Source organism: Nicotiana attenuata, chromosome 12, assembly GCF_001879085.1.
Source record: "Nicotiana attenuata strain UT chromosome 12, NIATTr2, whole genome shotgun sequence".
Classification (NCBI taxonomy): domain Eukaryota; kingdom Viridiplantae; phylum Streptophyta; class Magnoliopsida; order Solanales; family Solanaceae; genus Nicotiana; species Nicotiana attenuata.
In genome coordinates, this window is record NC_032000.1 from 24,687,346 (window position 1) to 24,709,541 (window position 22,196).

The window sequence follows — 22,196 nt, forward strand, 5'->3', positions numbered from 1 at the left end:
CATAAGAAGTTAAATAAAATTCCATATGAGTTATGGAAAGGGTTTTCCCCTAACTTAAAAGTTTTGAAAGTATGGGGGTGTCTGGCTAAGGTTGGTCTACCTAATTTTAAATAAGTAACTGTTGGACCAAAAACTTTTGCTGCTATTTTCATTGGTTATGCTCAAAATAGTGCTGCATATAGATTTATGTCTTTGAATGATAGTTTTATTTGTGAATCCAGAGATGCAGAATTTTTTGAGCATGTTTTTTCATTGAAAAATAATGTGCCTAGTGATGTGTCGAATAATGCTTCTACATCTATGTCTATTAACTCTCATATTGTACCTTCTTCTAGTGTTACTGCTAATGAGCATGAAAATAAACTTAGAAGAAGTAAGAGGCGTAGAATTGAAGCTAGCTTTGGTCCTGACTTTATTATCACTTTCTTGACTGAAAATATTGATCTTGATATTTTGAATGATGAATTAGTGTCAATATATTTAATAGAAGAAGACCCTAAGACATAAAATGAAGCAATGAGGTCAATAGATGCTAATTTTTGGAAAGAGGCCATTAAAAGTGAATTAGACTCTATAGTTTCTAATCATACTTGGGACTTGTCTGATTTGCCTAAAGGTTGTAAACCCATAAGTAGCAAGTGGATATTTAAGAAGAAATTGAGACCTGACGGTACAATTGAGAAATATAAGGCTAGACTTGTTATTAGGAGTTTTAGTCAAAGGAAAGACATTGATTACTTTGACACTTATTCTCATGTGACTAAGATAGCGACTATTAGAACTATTGTTGGTGTAGCCACTATTCATAATTTAGTAATACATCAAATAGATGTTAAAACGGATTTCCTAAATGGTGATTTAGAGGAAGAGATCTATATGTTTCAACCTGAGGGATTTATGATCCAAGGACAGGAGAATAAAGTATGCAAATTGAGAAAGTCTTTGTATGGTCTAAAGCAAGCACCTAAGCAATGGTATGAAAAGTTTAATAGCACATTAGTGGATAATGGTTTTGTTGTTAATGCATCTAATACTTGTGTTTATTCCAAGATGATAAGGTCAGATTGTGTTATTATATGTTTGTATGTGGATGACATGTTAATCTTTGGCCCTAATGTGAATGTTGTTAATGAGACTAAGAATTTTTTGTCTTCTAAATTTAAAATGAAAGATCTTGGAGAAGCAGATGTTATTTTAGGGGTTAAAATCAAAAGAACTGCTAATGGTTTTTCATTGTCTCAGTCTCATTATATTGAGAAAATATTGAAAAGGTTTAATTGTTTTGATGTAGCACCTGTGAGAACTCCTTATGATCCTAGCATACACTTGAAAAAGAATAAGGAATCTAGTATTTCTCAAACTGAGTATGCTAAGATAATTACTAGTGTAATATTTCTCATGAATTATACACGGCCTGATATTGCTTATGCTGTTAGTAGATTGAGTAGATATACTCACAACCCTAGTAGTGAACACTGGAATGCTCTTCATCGTTTGCTAAGATATTTGAGAGGTACTATGGATTGGTGTTTGCGTTTTAATAAATTTTCTGGTATTTTAGAAGGATTTTGTGATGCAAACTGGGTTACTGACAATGATGAAGTTAGCTCCACTAGTGGCTATGTGTTCACTTTGGGTGCAGGTGCTATTTCATGGAAGTCTTCAAAACAGACTTGTATAGCACGATCTACTATGGAGTCTGAATTCATTGCTCTTGAGTTGGCAGGGCAAGAAGCCGAGTGGTTGAGAAACTTATTGGCAGACGTGCCTTTGTGGGGAAGACAAGCTTCACCAGTTTCTCTACATTATGACTCACAGGCAGCAATTGGAATTGCCAAAAATAGTGTGTACAATGAAAAAAGAAGACATATCCGCATTAAGCATGGTGCGGTAAAACAGTTGTTGAAACATGGTGTTATTTCCTTGGAATATGTAAGATCCGAGAGAAATTTGGCGGATCCTTTAACAAAGGGTTTGGCAAGGAGAGTTATCTTTGAAACGTCGAGGGGGATGGGGCTAAAGCCCATGGATTGAGGAAGTATGGTGGATACCTGTTTCTGGTCAAACGAAGACATATGAGACCTCAATATGCACTACATTTCCTATCCCCATGGCGTGTGGTAGTGCTTTATAAGGTTGAGCTTATTTTGCTCTTAATAATTTCATAGCCTTAAGGTAGTCTATGTGTAGATAGACTTGATGGAATCACCTACGTGAGTGTAAAGGTGAGGTCGCCTTTTATGAAAGACTTGGGATGTCTTTCTAGAGCACTCATGAGACCCAAGGTATGTGCATGACCATAAAAGCACTTTGTTAGTCTCGCAGAATTTGCATAAAATTAAGGATATAGTATGTGTTGTGGGGGTCTCAATTAATGTCCATTCAGTTCAAGAGTACTTCACTTTGTGGATGTTATTTGTTGCCTCATTTTACTACGTGTCAATTCAAATCGAAAGATATTGACACTTAAGTACATGTTCTTTATTTTGCCCAGAATTGTTCTATTTTTGTCTTTGCATTAGTGGGGGATTATTGGTATTATTTATAATGCAAAGTCAAAAATTTCTTTTTGAAAATTCATTTACAACCAATAGCCATGGGTCTTTTTTCCAAGTGTTCTATCTATTTCAAAGTGGCTTCTTGCATGAAGCCTTAAAGCCAAGTGTTGAATGACTTTGGCAAGTGGCTATGCAAATCTACCATGTGTCTTCATGCATGGAAGAATAGGTACACTTGTTAATATTGAAGACAAGTGGACTACATATTTAGAAAAGTGTTAAATGACTCTCCACACTTGTCATACATGCAACCTCCCTAATTGCCTATAAATAAGATGATCATTAGCCATCATATTCACTCAGTTCTTAACCAAGAATTTATCTTGATAATCATTACTTTCTTCCTACAACATTTTAATTTCTGTAACAACTACAAAAAACCTTCATCTTCTCTTCTTTCTGGGCAACTGTTTTGTGCAAATTCTAAACTTTCAGCCACGAGTGCACGTGTTTGGAGGTGCTGTGGAACCTTGGGGAGCGACTGGTCTTAACGATTTGCACCTAGTCGGGCCGAAATCGCTTTCAAGGCAGTGGCTTGCCACGACACAGTATTTTTGATAAGTTGTTATTCTTTCCTTCTTATTCTTAGTCAATATTATCTACTCATTTTTTTTTACATATGAGTACATCTTCAAAAAGAAATTATGAAAGGCATATAAAAGGAAGAAGAAAAATAGTATCTACAAAAATGAGGTACATATACCGGCAGCGTGAAAACCATTAATCACAATCATAGATGGTCAGGACCAAGTGGAGATCACCGTTATTTCTTTACATGACAAAATGTCCAGTAAATGATCATGAATACTACAGATAATTTGCAAAGCAATATTTCATGAATTTTGATGTGGAGAAGAAGAATCCAAACTGGTTGTTTGTTAGGCAATATTATTCATAATACATCATATGGCAGAAGAAATGTATATTCCTCGCTTTAATGGTTTTTTTCCTGTTTGACAACATCAAAACTATACCAAAAAAATTGCTTGACAAAATATACTTTCTTAAGTCTTCACTTTATATACAGGGGTGGATGCACGTTTATTCAAGCGGTGTCATCCGACACCGCTTGATCGGAAATTTTTACAATATACACATATATGCAATTAACAGAAAACTATTACAAATACTATAAAATGACTTCATAGGCTGCAATGTGTTTTCTGGTGTAGAGGGACAAGGCACCTTCCACGGTCCACAAGTGCTAAAAAAATATTTTAACGCATAAAGGAAGTTATTTCAACATATTTGACGGAATTTGAAATCTTAATTTTAAAATGAGTACTCTACTTCTACAATTTGCAAATCTTGGATATGCGGAGTTGCTATTGTTATTGTTTAGACTTCTCATCTCTCTCGTCATTTATTCCGGATTGTCTTTAAATTTCGACACCACTTAGTAAAACTTCTTCGTACGTCCCTGTTTATATATATATATATATGATTTGATGAAATCCAATATATGTTAGGATAAATATTTCATATCTTGAATACAAGTTTGTTGTGTTTAGGAATGACATATTAGTTCTATTATGGACAACTGTTGCTTTAACACCACTTTCAAGTCAAAATATATTGACACCACTTTTGCTTTAAGTGACATATTTAAGTTACTTAGATATATATTACTCCCTCCGATCTACTATAAGTGACCAATTTGACTTTTTATTTTGGTCCAAAATAAGTGTTTATTTATATAATCAAGAAATAATTCAATTTGTTTTTTCAAAATTACCGAAATTATGTACGTATCCCTAAAAAGTCTTTTACTCCTCACATTAAATTATGTTGCAACGTTTAATTAAGGCTAGTTCAGTCACACTAACTAAATAGCTTATGAAATTATGTTTTAAATGATAAAACTGGAGAATAAATTATGTTAACATCAAAAGAAAAGAAATCCCAACTCATTTGGGATTAAGACATAATTGTTGTTGTTAAAGTATCAACAGAAAGAAGATATTATCAAAAACAATTTTCAAATGAGATACTTTAATTAATCACTAAATACGATAATGCAAAATCAAATTAGTTATTCTGTTAATTGACCTAACAAACTTTTTCTATTCAATATTAAATTTCTAACCTAATCGGTTTTGCTTCATATCTTTATTTTAACGAAGAAACTAATAAAGAGCTAATATTACGCTTATTTAGCCACTGGCCATATTCACATTTATTTGGCTTAATAATCATTTTTCTTTTTGTTGCAAAGTTTGACGTTCGAAGTATGATGTTTGATTGGAAAGAAAATTAGTATCCAATTAAACTTTGATTATTTACTTTTATAGATTTAAAGGATATCCAATCATTTAACTTCTACAAACAAGTTATCATACAACTATATGTATTGATCATTCACATAAACTTGTACTTTAATTCTTGTATGTATAATTATTTATTTAAGTTTATTTTAATAATATTAATATTATTCTATTAAATTATGTATTATGACTTAATATACACATATAACACTTATACCGAAAAACTAATTTAATATAAAAATATATCATTCTTTTTAGAAATAATCCTACCAGCCTCGTTCTTAGAATTTATTAATAGACGATTTCTGATAAGTAATTCTTTTTTACTTTCTTCCATCTGAATCACGTGGCTGAATTATTTTTTTATTTGTTTTTTAGCATCAACTTCCTAAATTAAGCTTTTGTATCGGGAATAACGAGGACAGAAAAGGAAATTTTGAATATGAGTGCTGGGCAACGCTCTGAATCTTCTTCGTCTTCGTCATCACCGTCATGGTTATCTCACTTCTGGTCATCGGCGCTCCGGTCAAAACCACTAGCTCCGCCGTCCGACACCACAATACGTACTGCCTCCGGCGGCGAAGGTCTTGTCCGCCGTCTAAGTCTCTTTGATCTTCTTCTCCTCGGAATTGGTGCTTCTATTGGTGCCGGAATCTTCGTCGTCACCGGCACCGTCGCCCACGATGCTGGTCCAGGTCAGCTTCCAATTAACGTCCAATTGATTGCTACATAATATTAAAACCCATTATTACATCCTTATTATGTTTGACACTTTAATTTTGACTTACTCTCGTAGTCTGTGCTGATGTATTTCTGTAATACGACTCATCTAACACAAATGTCCATGACTTGTTTTAGACTACAAGTTTCAAAAACATTTCTTGCTTTAACTCCGGCCCAATCTGCATCACATAAAATGAGACACAGGGAGTACTTTGGATTTTGGAAGCTAAACTGAACAAGATAAGTTCTTATTGTAAAGTTAAATTTGATTTTGAAAGCTACATGAGACATAACTGTAAGTTGCAATCTTTCTCTATCAAAACAGTAAAGGTTTGCTTTAAAAAAATATTGGTCGAAGTTTACTTAGTTTGAACCTTGTGAAGCAAAAAATTCACTTTGAAACTAAATTATTTAGGATTTAAGTTATTTGCACTGACAGTATAAAAAAATTGTTTGCAGTAGCAGTGAATTTTAACAATCACAGGTTAATTAACATTTTTAGCATATTACTATGTTAATCAAGAGATTACCTGTAATTACCTACTAACCTGATTGTGTAAAATATTTTACACCGTCAGTGTTAGAACTTAAAGTCCATTATTTATTGATAATGATGGTGTCTGAGCCAGCCTGCTCGCACCTCGACAATGAGAATAAATGCTTATAAAATTAGTTTTACAAAAGTTTTTCCTAGAGAGGTACACTTAAGAGCTATCTGAAAGTCCCTCCTGGTTATTGAACTCTTTAAAGGTCCTTTCTTGGCACTGTATTAAACACTAATTTTATAAAAAGTGTTTATAGGATCCAAAAGTCCTTTCCATTAATTTCCTAAATACCCTCCGATCATTTGCTTAAATTGATGAATAATAGTAACAAGAATGTAAATAGCCAATGGTGGTTCTTCTTAAGGTATTTGCGTATCAATATAAAAGGGCCATCATGGCCATTGTTTACCTGTATCTCAAAGAGGTTGTCATTCCATGGTTAGATTATTACTGCTCTGTAAAAGATACTGTACCTGGGTGATATTGACCTCTAATATAATTTTTTGGATCAGTTAAAGATGAATTGTTTTTTACCTTTTTATACTTTAATTGAAGAAAAACTCCATACTTCAAAAAATAATCATACTTGAGGCTCTTGCGGTTATGTGATAAGTTGCTATACCAAATGTGTGGTGATAACTTTGCAAACTTTTGACTTCATGTTCTCTTCAGTGAGAAGTTTAGCTTCATCCATGTGTGTGTATTTGTGTACCTTTATTTCCCAATTTCTTTTGTGTAATCTAAAATAGGTTTTACAGTTCAGTTATCACATAGAAGTTGCAGGTAAAGGCTAAAGTATCTAGTTTGAGTAGCCATTGCTGTAAATTAAGCTTCTTTGATAGAAGAGAAGCAAACTACATAGCTTATATCCTTTCCATCGTAGTATGCATATGTTATTAGTTTTCATTAATGAGGATTTGATTTCTGCTAATGCAGGAGTTACCGTGAGCTTCATAATTGCAGGAGGATCTTGTGTGCTCAATGCTCTCTGTTATGCTGAGTTAGCTTCACGCTTTCCAGCCGTTGTTGGGGGAGCATACTTATATGCTTATACAGCTTTCAACGAGATTATTGCTTTCCTTGTGTTTTCTCAGTTGATGCTTGACTATCATATTGGTGCAGCTAGTATAGCTCGCAGTTTAGCAAGCTATGTTATTACTGCACTAGAGCTCATTCCCTTCCTCAAGAGCAACATCCCAAGCTGGGTTGGACATGGCAGTGAAGAAATATATGGAGCATTTTCTTTTAATTTATTAGCTCCAATTCTCTTAGTGCTTCTGACAATTGTTCTATGTCGAGGTGTTGGAGAATCTTCTATATTAAATTCAGTGATGACAGTGACTAAGGTGATCTTGTCATCTACTCTTTGTCCTTTGTTATTTGGAATAATAGGGGAGCTTGTCCTTCTTGGTGATTGAATATCTTTTAGGGTAAAGGTCCTTCTAATTTTGAAGTGTAACTCCTTAACTTGGAATAAACATTGCTAATGCAAGTTCAACCATTAGTAATGAAATTAGTTAACTTAGGACATTAAAGTTCTCCCATAATCTGAGGAAGAGGATAACTACATATAACTAGTGCTTTATGTATGGATGCTTCGAAAAAGTTGTGGATCACCTCTTATTGCATAGCTAAGTTCGCTATGCACCTGTGGTGGGTCTTTAACTAGTCAGAGTGCAGGGGATGATGCCGGGTTCACTGAATGACGCACACAGTTTAGCCATTAGATGAAGAAAAGGAAATTACAGGGCAAGGGATGTTGCCTCTGTAGCCATCACGTGGGTCCTGTGGAAAGAAAGGAATAGGAAAGCTTTTGAGGGGATAGAAAATGATTCTGTATAATGTTACCATCTCAAAGAAAAAAGAAATGAATCTGTATCAAAAGAAATAGCCTTTTATTCTTAGTTAGCTTTTGCTGCACCCATGAAATATGTGTCTGTATAGAAGATTGGATGTCATTTATAGAGGTTCGCGTTTTTGTGTAGGTCCTAACCTTTATGTAGACGGCTTATATACAAGAGTATTTTCACATTGATAAAATTATTACCTTATCAAAAACATTTAAATTCTCCAGTAATCAGATAATTTTTTGCCATAAAGGAGGAAATGACATCAGCATAGCGGATGTTTCAGTCGTACTTCAAATTTGTCGAGTTATAGAGTAGCAATCAATTAACTGTTTATATTTGGAAGAGAACTGTAGTAGACTCATATTGGCCACATGAAAATATGATTTTTGGAAAGGGAGGGGTTGGGGAATCTGATAGTTCAAGTAGGCAGTTGATCTTGCAAAAAGTTTTTCTTTTTCTTTTTCATTTTTTTTTTTTTTTTTTTTGCAAAAAGATTATTCTTGACAAATGTTGTTATTTAGAATAATTGGACTAGTTGTGCCTGGTATTCTCTGAAGTCAGTGAACATAAATAATTTCAAATATGAGTATCAGAATATGCCTCTCTCCTCCTCCGGGGTAGGGTTAAGGTCTGTGTACACACTACCCTCCCCAGACCCCATTTGTGGGATTTTACAGGGTTGTTGTTGTTGTTGAGTATTAGAATATGCATGTAGTTCCTCCTTGTCAGTTGTCCATCCGTGCGTGTTTTTTCTTTTTTCTTTTTGTGATGTAGCACCAAAACCAAGATGAGGAAAATGATGAGGAGAAAGTAGGAGGAAGAAATGAGGAAAGGGAGGAGAGTGAAATTTAAGAGCAATGGCAGGAAATGAGAAAGGGGAAAAGAGAGAAACCGGGTCGTGTCTGATTTAAGAAGTACACGATGGTCCTACTCTAGCATAACTTTAACAAGTTAGAACTCTTCGTACGATTAAGATAATCTCTAATAGAAATGCAAGTAAAAATCAAACCAAACTGTAGCGATAATGGTAGGATATAAATTTTTTATCTAAAAAGATGCCAACATAATCTTAAATTTGAGAAGTAAAACGAGAACGTTATAAACATAAAGGTAAAGTTAAGCTGAGAATATGGAGAGAAAACTAAAGAATCTGCAGTAGCTCATTTTTTTCTACAGAACAATTCCCGATTTTATGAGCTACATCAGTGTCAGGTCTCCCAAAACCCAGAACTTTATTAGTAATAGATTTAAGTAGGTGATGTTTCTTTTTTTAATTGAGCGGTAAAAGAAGTAGGTGATGTTTCATTTGTTATTTATCCGGCCATTCATGTGTGGCTGTAGTGTAGACTTTGTTAATAAGAAGTTCTATAGTCACTATATTATTCTCCTTTGTTCTGAAAAGCTTGTGAAGCAAATAGTTGAATGATTCATTCTCTTAAGATTGACGTCAATGACATGGCTGATCTCTGACAGAAAGACAATTTCACTGCAGGTAGTCATTGTTATTTTTGTCATTATTGTTGGAACCTTTGAGGTTGATGTTTCAAATTGGAGTCCATTTGCTCCTAATGGTTTTAAATCTGTACTGACGGGAGCAACTGTTGTATTCTTTGCGTATGTTGGATTTGATGCAGTTGCTAATTCTGCTGAAGAGTCTAAGAGCCCACAGGTAAGACTGATTGATCTGATGCCCTTTTCACAACTGTCTTTTAACAAGTATTAAGTGATTTTATTCTTCTTCTTTTTTCTTTTTTTTTGGGTGTATATTTGATGATGAATCTGGTGATCAGAGAGACTTGCCGTTAGGCATAGTCGGGAGCCTCCTTATTTGTATTGCGTTATATGTTGGAGTCTGCTTGGTGCTCACTGGGATGCTTCCATTCAAGTCCCTTGGGGGAGATGCTCCTTTGGCTGAAGCTTTTACGTCTAAGGGCTTGCAATACGTGTCTGTATTTATCAGCATTGGTGCTATTGCTGGACTTACTACCACTCTCCTGGTTGGGCTTTATGTACAGGTATATTGCTTTTACATCAAGATACTGATGTCATTAAAGTAGCTACTTAAGTGGTTCATAAGAGATGAATTGTTTCCAATGAGCAGTCTCGACTATATCTTGGCCTTGGAAGAGACGGTTTGTTACCATCATTGTTTGCTGAAGTACATAAAACGCGACACACTCCTGTTAATTCACAAATATGGGTTGGAATTGTAGCCAGTGTGTTGGCAGGACTTTTTAATGTGCATATTCTCTCACACATTCTCTCAGTAGGAACCCTGGTATGTTCTTTTTCTTTCACCTCTTATGTTTTATAATAGCTATATGTCGTGAGGTGGATAAATCATTTTTATGGTTAGTAAGTTTATACTTAGCAAGAGAATAATGTCCAAAAGATGTTTTAGCACTCTTGCACTCAGTGTTTTCAAAAAGCACTGTGTGCGAGAGGGTGCTGTGATAAATGAATACTTCATCTTCATATGTTATAAAAAAGAGAAAGCAAAAGCGCAAAAAAGCATCAAGGGTCCTTGGGCTTTAACCAAGAAGCAAGAAGGTGGGCACATCATTAAAAAAATACCAAAAAGTAACATTACACATATGAACAAATAGGAAATCCTCGTCAATGTAATAGCAATGCTAACTCAGCCCATGTCTTAGGTTTTAGAACTCGTGTGAATCAGTTACAAAAATAAAAGCACTCATACAGTTTAGAAGAAACCTTCTCTTTGTGTGATAAGGGACAGCTTAGAAGAAGTCCTGGTTGGCAGGGTCAATTCTTCTAATGAGAGCTCATCCAACTTCCAAATTTTAGTGCTATGTTTTTCCTCTGTCAACTGTAAAAAACCGACGAATAAGTAGCCATGAAGTGCACTCTTTACTCACGTTGTCTGTAAAAGATTGGCACCATCATGTCACCTCGATCAGTCACTTTAACTGATGCAGCTAGCACTTTTCAAAACTCTGCTTGCATAGAGTGAGAAGGAGAGCGAACTTCTCAGATTGACAGCAAAATAAAAGGAAACTTTCTACATTTCTAAAAAGAAAAGCAACAATTAAACTTTCTATTTATAATGAGTGATACTTTTTCTCCTTTTAGGTGTGTCATGATGAGTGATTATATTTAGTTTATACTTGATTTAGAAGATAAAAGATTGTTCTACTAACAGATAGTTAGCATGAGCTGCTTCTTGAATGTCTATAAAATATATCTGGTTAATTTAGGATTTCATGTAACTTACGAGGATGGTGGTCTGTTCAGACAGGGTATTCTGTTGTTTCAGCATGCGTCGTGACTCTTCGCTGGAAGGATAAGACTGTGCGTCAGGTGTTTGGCATGCCTATGTCTAGCAGGGCAGAAGGTCTCATATGCCTCATCACAGTTGTTTGTTGTGGGTTTGCTGCAGGAGTCTTTTACCGTTTCGGAGCTTCATTTATATTCTTGATCATAGCTTCAGTTATTGCGATCTGCGCAGCTGCCGCTCTTCATTTCCGTCAAGTAAGTTGGTTCAGTTTTTGCACCGAGAATCCTAAGACTTTATATCAGGACATTTACTTGCACCAGTAATTCAGGATATCCTTGAAGCAAGAGAACTGAATGTGCTTTTCCTGACTTGGACCATCAATGAATTTTAAATGGATGAAAAAAATAACATATTGTGGATTCGATCCTTACCTTAAAAAATGGCCATGAAAAGTTTTTTCAAAACTTGAACAGTTCCAAAAAAAAAAAATAAAAAAAAAAAAAAATTAAGCAGCAAAACCTTTTTTCACCATTGGACCAGGAATGTTCAACTGCTGACTTTTGATCTATGTTGCTCGGACTCCCGAAAATATCGATGGGTGCGTGTCGGATCCTCCAAAAATAGTGTATTTTTGTAGGATCCGATACGGGTGCGGCAGCTGTTTTGGAGAGTCCGCGCAACATAGCTTTTGATCATTAAATACACGTGTGTCCTCCGTACCCACAATATGTTGGTGGGAGAGGAATTTGACCTTTTGAAGAAATTAGTTTAAACTACTCTTTTCAATCTGGTTGGCAGAGCACTTTAGATTACCCAAGAATGATCTTAAATCTGTGAATTTTTGAATGAGCAGAAAAGTTTGTAGTTTCATAGCCAATTTTTCACAGTTACTGTCTTGTCTGCCTAGTATTTGTATGTTTTTGATGCTTAAGTTATTCTAGTATTTCTGAAATTTAGTTTGTTTAAGGAAATGCATCAACTCTTCCTCCGGGGTGTCAAAGCTTACATTAGAACAAGCTATCTCACCAAATTGTAATCTTAGAAATTCCCGGAACAGAATTGGAAGGAAATGTATGCGATTGAGCTTTCTCAGAAATGGGAGTGTTAAATGCTTTGTATACATCAGAAACTTCTAAAAAAGGACCTAGGTCCCAGGGTTTTATCCATTTACAACAACAACAACAAACCCCGTGTAATCCCATAAGTGGGGTTTGGGGAGAGTAATCTGTACGCAGACCTTACCCCTACCTTGTGAAGGTAGAGAGGCTATTTCCGACAGACCCTCGGCTTAAGGGATAGTGAAAAACAAGCAACAGACAATAACAACAACATGGTATCTTATTACCTTGTTTTTTTTTTAAAAAAAAAAAGAATGTTACTAATACTACTGGTAAGACTAGGAGAAACTCTCGACTACCTGTCAACCTTGAAACCTAATTCTCGACCTCTACACCTTCCTATCGAGGGTCATGTCCTCGGTAAGCTGAAGCAATGCAATACTTGCCTAATCACCTCTTCCCAGTACTTCTTTGGCTTACCTTTACCCTTCTTCAGATCCGCCATGGTTAACCCCTCACACCTCCTAATCGGGGCCTCTATGCCTCTGCTCCACATGCCCGAACCGCCCCAACATCGATTCCCGCATCTTATCCTCCGTAGGAGCTACTCCCACCTTATCCCGAATAACTTCATTCCTAATTTTATCTTAATAAACAACATTGTCAAGGGTTTTATCTTATCGAGGGTTTTATCCATTTTAGGGCCCAAAGTTAAAGACAACATTACCAAACTCATACATACATCATTTGAGGACATATTACCAAAAAAAAAAAGGGTAATAAGATAACAGGAGCGAACAACACAACAGATAGAAATAAAGATTTAAGAATAAGAAAATACAAGAATAGTACTAATACTAATGGTAAGATTAGGAGAAACTCTCGACTATCTGTCAACCTTGAATCCTAATTCTCGACCTCCACACCTTTCTATCGAGTGTCATGTCCTTGGTAAGCTGAAGCAATGAAATATCCTGCCTAATCACCTCTTCCCAATACTTCTTTGGCCTACCTTTATTTTTACTCATGCCATTGTCAACCTTTAACACCTCCTAATTGGGGCCTCTGTGTCTCTCCTCTTCACATGCCCGAACCACCTCAGCCTCGATTCCTGCATCATAGGAGTCACTCCAACCTTATCCCGAATAACTTCATTCCTAATTTTATCTTAAGGTAACAACATTGTCAAGGGTTTTATCCTATCGAGGGTTTTATCCATTTTAGGGCCTAAAGTTAAAGACAACATTGCCAAACTCATACATACGTCATTCGAGGACATATTACCCCAAAAAAAAATCAAGGTGATAAGATAACAGGAGCGAACAACACAGCAGAGATTTAAGAATAAGAAATACAAGAATAGTACTAATACTACTGAAAAGACTAGGAGAAACTCTCGACTACCTGTCAACCTTGAATCCTAATTCTCGACCTTCACAACTTCCTATCGAGGGTCATGTCCTCGATAAGCTGAAGCATTGTCATATCCTGCCTAATCACCTCTCCCATATACTTCTTTGGTCTACCTCTACTTTTCCTCAGATCTGCCATGGTCAACCTTTCATACCTCCTAATTGGGGCCTCTGTGTCTCTCCTCTTCACATGCTCGAACTACCTCAACCTCATTTCCTGCATCTTATCCTCTAAAGGAGTCACTCCCACCTTATCCCGAATAACTTCATTCCTAATCTTATGAATTATCTTAGGACAAGTCAAGGGTTTATCCCATTGAGGGTTTTATCCATTTCAGGGGCCAAAGTTAAGACAACATTGCTAAACTCATATATTCATCATGCGAGGACATATTACCTAAGAAAAGGTGTAATAAGAAACTGTAGCAAACAACACAACAGATAGAAATAAAGATCTAAAAATAAGAAAATACAAGAATAGTACTAACATTACTGGTAAGACTAGGAAAAGCTCTTGACTACCTGTTAACCTTGAACCTTAATTCTTGACTTCCGCACCTTCATATTGAGGGTCATGTCCTCAGTAAGCTGAAGTAAGGTCATATCCTGCCTAATCACTTCTCCGAGTACTTCTTTGGCCTACCTCTGTCTTTCCTCAGACCCGCAATGGTCAACCTCTCACACCTTCTAACTGGGGGCCTCTATGCCTCTCCTCTTCACATGCCCGAACCTCCTCAGCCTCGATTCCCGCATCTTACCCTCTATAGGAGCCACTCCTACCTTATCCAGGATAACTTCATTCCTAATCTTATCTTAAGACAACAACATTGGCGAGGGTTTTATCCATTTTAGGACCCAAAATTAAGACAACATTGCAAAACTCATACATACATCATTCTACGGCATATTACCAAAAGAATGTTTTACCTATTTAGCATTGTTTTCCTAATTTCAGGTTATATTTTGCCGCAATGGTGTATAGCATTGTTTTCTAAATTTCAGGTTCTCCTTTGTTCTTCACAGGTTTATACTGATACACCTGGATTTTCTTGCCCAGGAGTGCCCATTGTGCCTATTGTTTGCATCTTCATCAATATTTTTCTCTTTGCCCAGGTTTGCTCACAAAGCTTCATCCATTACCGTAAACATAGTTCAAATATGTCAGATGCGATAAACTAAAACATTGGAATCCGAGCTCATTTTTCCATTTCCTTTTCTGCAGTTGCATTATGAAGCATGGGTGAGATTTGTTATTCTCAGCATAGTTACAGTTGGAATTTATGCGGGTTATGGACAATATCATGCCAATCCTCTAAGTTCGAAAACATCAATTATTTACCATAGGGCACCTGCAGAAGAAGCTCCGTGATTAAGCTTCTAATGGTTTTCAATCAACCTTGATTACAATATTATCAACTGTAAGAATCTTGACGCAATATCCTCAAGAATTGGAGGAGCTCTCATTTCCCATTCAAGCCACATAAAATTGCATTCGTCAAATGTTGTTGTTCCATGTGTGTGTATATATGTAAATTTATTTGTAATCTATTGATTAAGAACTACACTTGAGCTTAGTGCTGTCGGAAAGCTTGGTGCTGCTTTTGAATAAATACACTGTAATTGTACAGCACCATCTTCCTTCTGGATTTCAATGAAACTTGTATTGTTTACTGATTAAAAAAACCACATGCGATCTTATTGCCATGGACAATTGCGACTTTATAGTTTCTTCCTTAAATTGTTTCTGGTTTATGTGTTGCATTCTAGATTACAGCAACAGTTTTCTGGATTAATTTCAGACTAAGGACCATGGTTAGAGATTAATTTACTGATATTGCCGTTAGTGTAAATCCTCACCTCTTAACCTTTGTGTATTTCTTGTTCCTTGGATTATTAGTGTGGTCAGTCATGAATATTTTCTCGCCGAACTCATGGTTCAATCAAATGCTGACATTGACACCATCCCTGTCTGAGCAAGTTGATAGTATAATATGGATCTACGGAGTTGTGGACCCTTGAAGTCCTTGAGTTTCAGTTAGCACCTAATCTGCAGGTTTAGTTTATTTACTTTGGTAGGAACGCTGTCTAATTTCCTTCAGATCAGTAAGCTCTTTCTCTAGGTGCACTAGAGTGTTTGCCAGCAAGGTGATAAGAATTTCTGGCTTTGGTTTCAAATCTCGTTTGGTATAGTAGTATATGCTTCTTTCCACTTGGGCGGGTAATTTGCCATCAATTGCATTGGTTTTTCTTTTATTGATCGAATTTAAAGTAGGACATGTTCTATTATACTTCCTTTTGAGAAAGAAGAGATTACTGGACGATCGACGGAGATGCCAAAAGAGTTGATGGTTTATTGATAACAATAACTTAACCTCCAAAATAAGAAAAGAGCATTTCGGGCGAAAAACGGTAGGGAAGCAAACACTCATATTCACGTGCATGTAGTCTGAGAATTGTTTATCACTTCCTCCGTCGCATTTTATGTGATGTAGTTTGACTAGACACGAACCGTTTATGTGATATAGTTTGACTAGACACAAACCATTCTGACCTATCAAATAGTAGCTAGGATAAACATAGTGCTTCGTTGTGTTCTAAAAAGTTTCACCTCACCGTTGTTTCCTCCTAAATTTTCGACGATCCAAGGAGTTCATTCAGTTACCGATGCATACTAGAGAAAGATAAGCACAAGTAGTTCTATAGGCCCATTCTTGCCTCTCGTTTTGCTTTATAGATACAACAAATACAAGATCTCTCAGCAAACATGAACCTTTTAATCCATACAGTAGGATAGTCTCCTGTTAATTTCAGTGAAAAAGTTACTGATTCAGAAATACCTTGTGATCTCTACACTAGTCTTTTCTTTCCTCCATTTCTCTATTTGCCGTAAAAGAATGAAAAGGGAAAAATATATTTAAAAAAACAAGTCTCTTCTTCTGATAATAATGATGCAAGATGTGACTAAAATATTCACAGAAGGGGCTTATTGTTTAATTGCAGACAACATCAGAGTAGAAGCCTGCTATTGTCCTCCGTTTGCAGTCTTGAATGCTTAGCAATTCCACATCAAAAACTTCAAACTGTTTTGAGCTAAAAAACGTTGAAGGCCCAACCTGTGAAACATGAATAATTCTAAAATATCAAGATACATTCTACTTCTGCAAGTTCTAACTTCCAGACAGTGTAATATCAAAGGCTATATATTACTTGGAGCTATAATCAATATCTGCAATAGACTACTAAATTACACCCTACTTTGAGAAATACAATAGTGTAAAAGTGGCTCCAAACGTGATTTTCAAGATTTTTTTTTTCCAACTTAACCATCCAGTGTCCAAAACTCACAGACCCAACTAATCCAGATCCGTACCAAGTTGTCTTACTAAGAGGGTAAAGCGCTCACTACCGAAACGTTTCTCAATTGTTGAAGGTGTTAACCTTTATTATTCTCAAGTCATGGGAGTTGCAAAAGCTACGAGAGCATTCTAATACATATCTTGCAAGAACAAATGTAGTATTTTGTGCCTAGTTATAAAAGTCGTGCATCTCTCGTCATACTTTCCTGAACTATGCACCTAATATCCAACTTTTAAAGTAAGTAATGAGGAGAACTTAACACCATTACTTTTGGATGGAAAAGCAATATGTGCCCTTAAAGCTCAAGCAATACTTTCATTTATTCACCCATCAGGGAAGGAACAAACCCGATCAATTGGTGCCAAATCCGCACAATTTCAATATGCATACTGATTTAAGTTCTCATAATATTATTAAAAAGATTAAGTTGCCTTTTGTTTCAGAAAATATTTAAGGTAGAATTCTTTTCCTTTTATATTTGGTATCTAGATGTAACTCAATCTTTAATTATCTGTAAAAAAGTTAAATACTCAAGAACCAAAAGAAGTTCCTTTCTTCTTCGTAAAACTTTTTTGCTACGACAAAATGGTATAAACATAAGTTGGAGCGGCAAAAACTAATGACACGTTTCGCATTTTTAAGTGCACCCGCTGCTTAACTGATCAAAGAAGTGTGTCAATTGCTTATAAGCACTTGCTGGTGTATACTAATGTGAAGTGCAGCCAATTAGAACTCATGAAATCTACAAAATATAACTCAACACTTAGTTTTTAGAACATGCAATTCAAAATTTCTATATTCCTTCTAAATGGGTCATCTGCATGGCAACTGATGTTTTCTCAACCAAAATAACAATGTAGAAAGAGGTTCAACTTATTTATGTTGCTTTAAGAATTGCATATTATGCGCACAATTCAAAAAGTAAGACAAATCAAGCACGACATCTATAAACCAGGAACCAAAACTGCAATTTGTTCTTCATAATATACAAAGATATAGATACTTTATTAGGATGTATTATACCGCCAAAGTCAGTTACTCAACATCGTATAATATATTCATAGAATCACAAGGATTACCAATAATTTTCAAAATTAATGTGTAACTGAATCCTGTTAAACCACTTGATTATACCGCCAAAGTCAGTTACTCAACATCTAGGTGTGTGTTGGTAGTTACCGATAAAAAAAAAAGGTTTCTGTTGGTAGTTTTGAGTTCCTAATAACTCCAAGTTTACAAGGAACTTATTCTTAAAGTGGCAAAACGTATATATATAGGTTCTCTGAGTAAGGAGTACTCCAACTTAAATCACACTATGTAAATTGCTGAGGGAGACGAAAGCAATTACAAACGCGAGCAAAAGAACTATTAAGAGCTTCCTTGGCTTCTGTTAGTTAGCAGTATCAGAAATAGATTCTTATCAAATAAATAATATCGGAAGAACGCAACACAATGCATGCACGTCTAAATGCTTAGTTTTATTCCATAACAGCTTTAAATGATACTAATTATAAAAGCATTCAATTGAGGAGCAGATTTAAGGACACTTACCGGTGGTCCTAGTTCTGGAGGTATGATAATCCTCCTCCTCCCGCCAGGTCTCATGTCTCTAATTCCTTCCTCAAAACCTGCATTCATCCTTTTCTTCATATTACTGCAAAATTTTCTCATATCTGAAGAGTTAAAAAAGGTTATGACATTGTGTGTTTGCTTAGATCACCTGGGACCAATGCGTTAGTGCCCATCCGAATCTTTGCAGGAGCATTTTGAAGGTATGTACTGTCTATACGACGTCCAGACTCGTTATAACCAATATAGTGGAAAGTCACCTGCCAACGGAGTAAAAAGAATATTGGTGATAATGAATCAGGCAATTCAAAGAATCAGCAATAAGCAGTCCGTTATCATTTTAATGCTAGTAAACCTTTCTTTGTTCCCTTTTAATTTGTAATTGGAATATCTATTAAGATAATAGAATCCCATTTGTCTTTTATTGTTTGTAAATTAAGTGAAATATGAAAAGGATCATTACTAGGCCTAGGTGTCCAGTCGAACCAAGCCCAACCAAGCTTAGCAATAGTTTAATGAGCCCGAGTCAGCTCTTTTGTGTTTATCAACCGTGCATATGTCAGAATAACTGCATAATACTTAAAACGGTCACATCTCTGTGAAGGAAAATAGAATTCAAAACGATTGTGATACATTAATTCCTTCAGAGACTGGCAGAGCATCCAGTTTTGGTTTCTTGTAATTCAGCATTATTCCCATAATATAGACACCCAAGAATCACCTTATTACAAACTATAATAGTAAAAGCCAAGACACCATCGCCTGTGCAGTGATAGTTTCTAGAAGACCAAATGAAACTCTTGAATGCAGTAACATACAAATTAATTATAAGGAATATACAAAAAGGAAGGATAGGAAAAGGAAATTAAATGCATTTCGTCTTGCTTTGTTTATTGTGAATGTACCATATCGGTTCCAAGACTCCGCTAGAGCAATGTATGAACATAAAAGACGAACTCCGGTACCATTATATACTTGTTTCCCAATGATTCATGGATGTATTTAAAATTAATGACATTCTAATAAAAGCAGATCACAGCTTTTCAGTAACAAAGAATGAAAGAAAACCTGTTGGCCATCCTTTGGGCAATCACCTTCACCAACAGCAATATCCCACAATATAAGACCTGAGTCACGCTTTACGTAGTTATCAGACGTTACTACTTTAACTTCAAAACCTGAAAAAGGATTCAAAGAATCACATTCACATTATAATGTACCATGGTATCAAAATAAGGAAATGGTAAGTCAAACTATTGATGTCTTAAAAACTAGGGTAATGAACAACATGGTCATTTCCACTCACACGGTGTCTCATGGGTGGACAAACAAACCTTCTCTGATGAAACTGGGGAACTCTTCAGGGGCATTATTTTCTCTTTGGATGCGTTTGTTTTGCTCTAGTAAGCGTCTTTCATCATACGGGTTTTTGCTCTTTGTTTTCCCAGAAGCTGGGAAAGCGGGAGATATGCCGGATGTAATCAGAAAAAACAAGAGAGATCTGCGCTTCATATTGTCCTCATAGTGCAATATATTTACTTTCTGTTCCCTAACCCTGAAAATATTTTCTATTTCAGCTACAAAAGATTGACATTTTGGTTAAAAGTTAAGTTACCTTTTATCTTGTAATGTGACAGCTGAGCAGCATTGGAACGTGGATTTCTGTCTGTGAAAAGCTTGAGTTGTGTGACAAGCTGAAAGAGTATCTGAATTGAGAATAAACCAAGTTGTTTAATAAAGGGATTTATGTATGACAAACCATAACGCAAAGGCTGTCAAATGTTGCTTAAAGGATCTACAACCTACATTGTATCTAATGGCAAACTACACAGGAAAATCAATAATTTCGGTAATCCTGTTATTTCCCTATTCTTTTCTCATTTCTCCATAGCACTATCAATAATTAAGGATGGAAGTTTTTCACAGCAACATGACGATAAATTTTTCTAATGCCTCGAACAAATTGTTCCCTTTGTGAGTTTAGAATCCTACATGAGCTCACATTGCCAGTCCAAAACCCGGATAAGGAGGATTATACGTTAAACCGGTACCACAAAACTAGTTAGTTTATGATGAATCCTCCCAAAATTGGAACACATAACATTGGAATGAAATGGATCAAACTGGATTTAATTCATGTAGCCGACCCCAGGTAGCTTGGCAGTGAGACGTAGTAGTTCTTGCAAGCCAATTAAGAAGTCATAAATGTACTAGCACTGCATCAAAAGATGCAGTCATTGAGTCTCTTGCGATGTATAATTGGCGCGAGCAAAGATATTATTGACATGGAAGGCTTTTCCGTTATGCTCTACTAGAACACATGTAATTAAGTTCAACAAATTACTGGGGCTAATATTGCATTTAAGAAGAAAAAGGCATTCATTCACATTATTCTTCACAGCAGAGCTATCAAAGTGACCATGCCATGTATATCACCTCTAAATTTCTCTTTAGAATGGGGAAAAAAAGTAAGAGAAAACAGAACACAACTCAATAAACCCGCAAGTTCAAGCAAAGATTTTCCAAATTGGAAAAGAACAAAGAAAGAGATTGTTAGAGGACAAATTGAACCAATTTTTTTCTCATACCATAGACAAGAAAGTTATTAAAAAATAAATAGCCAAAGCATTCAGAACCAAGAAACTGAAAAAACATTTAAAAAAAATCATAGTTTCTAATTTCTTGTTTATATGCTAAGAAGCAGTAGCCAGAAGCAGGATAAAGCATTGTCAGATGATTTTGTGTAGCATATTTTCCTTTTTAATCTGTCCAAAAAGATTATCATATTTCCTAAACAATTAATTTTAAAATTCTCATTTTACCCTTTCTTTCTTAAACTCCATGTCTAGTCAAATAACATACACAGATTGGGATGGAGGGAGTATTATGGTAAATATTAACCCAAACCAATTAAACTTAGCATGGTCAAAAGTAATTTGATGAAGTAAAAACATGCGTTAAAACCATGATTAAGTAGCAGAACTCTATATGCAAATACTATGTCATGTTTCTATTGGTTTGGTGTAAATACCCAGTGAGGTTAAGAAGCCAAATTGAACATTTCCCTCAACCACAGCCAAGAAAATCCATAATTTCTAATTTCTCGTTTCTATACTAAGAAGCAGTATTCATAACAGAAATAGTGTGGAAGTGTTACTCTGAGGAAGAGAGGAATTACATGGAAAAGAAATCTTGGAGAGGAGAAACGAAGAATTCAGCACCATGGCCTTTGTCACTTCAACTGCTTCTTTGGCAAAAATGGCTGTTTTTGCAGTTTATTTGGGAAACAAAAACAAATGCTTACGCTGCCACTTTATCTTCACTTTGGATGTGCTGGATATTAACAATAAGACCCTTATGATATCTTTGATGTTATCATTGTGCTACTATTTTTTATTTTTCTGTCGTTTTGCCTCCCCCTTGGCCTTTCTCATTCGACAACACTTGCTAGAACATAGTTTTAACTTTTAAATGTAGGGAAAATGGTCAAATTTGTCATATATACTCTATATGAAAATTGAGCATAAATTTTTGAGTTAATATTATCTCCATGGTTGTGAAAAGGTATCATTTTTTGGGAAACTTACATAAATATCCCAAATAAATCTCAACTTACCAACCT

The 22,196-nt window shown here is 35.5% G+C and overlaps 2 protein-coding genes across 2 annotated transcripts; one reads left to right on the forward strand and one right to left on the reverse strand.

The window, feature by feature from the left end:
* On the forward strand, window positions 5,222–15,370 carry LOC109235451 (cationic amino acid transporter 9, chloroplastic). Its single transcript, XM_019401569.1, has 8 exons — window positions 5,222–5,517; window positions 7,027–7,436; window positions 9,433–9,609; window positions 9,731–9,955; window positions 10,042–10,218; window positions 11,196–11,432; window positions 14,672–14,761; window positions 14,871–15,370. Exons 1-8 carry the CDS (start codon window positions 5,265–5,267, stop codon window positions 15,015–15,017), a joined length of 1,716 nt encoding a protein of 571 aa, XP_019257114.1. The 5' UTR covers window positions 5,222–5,264; the 3' UTR covers window positions 15,018–15,370.
* On the reverse strand, window positions 16,344–21,911 carry LOC109235452 (peptidyl-prolyl cis-trans isomerase FKBP20-2, chloroplastic). The gene is made up of 7 exons (XM_019401570.1): window positions 21,753–21,911; window positions 20,190–20,280; window positions 19,909–20,129; window positions 19,643–19,752; window positions 18,726–18,834; window positions 18,557–18,633; window positions 16,344–16,761 (listed from the first exon to the last, which is right to left on the reverse strand). The coding sequence occupies exons 1-7, from the start codon at window positions 21,796–21,798 to the stop codon at window positions 16,639–16,641; spliced, it is 777 nt and encodes a 258-aa protein (XP_019257115.1). The 5' UTR covers window positions 21,799–21,911; the 3' UTR covers window positions 16,344–16,638.

Bases quoted from the DNA above. Each gene is read 5' to 3' on its own strand.
- LOC109235451 (XM_019401569.1), top strand. From the start codon at position 5,265: ATGAGTGCTGGGCAACGCTCTGAATCTTCTTCGTCTTCGTCATCACCG. The intron at 9,610-9,730 runs GTAAGACTGATT...TCTGGTGATCAG, and splicing joins AAGAGTCTAAGAGCCCACAG to AGAGACTTGCCGTTAGGCAT. The intron at 9,956-10,041 runs GTATATTGCTTT...TCCAATGAGCAG, and splicing joins TGGTTGGGCTTTATGTACAG to TCTCGACTATATCTTGGCCT.
- LOC109235452 (XM_019401570.1), bottom strand. From the start codon at position 21,798: ATGGTGCTGAATTCTTCGTTTCTCCTCTCCAAGATTTCTTTTCCAT. The intron at 20,130-20,189 runs GTAACTTAACTT...AAATATTTTCAG, and splicing joins GTCACATTACAAGATAAAAG to GGTTAGGGAACAGAAAGTAA. The intron at 16,762-18,556 runs GTAAGTGTCCTT...CATGTTTCACAG, and splicing joins CTCCAGAACTAGGACCACCG to GTTGGGCCTTCAACGTTTTT.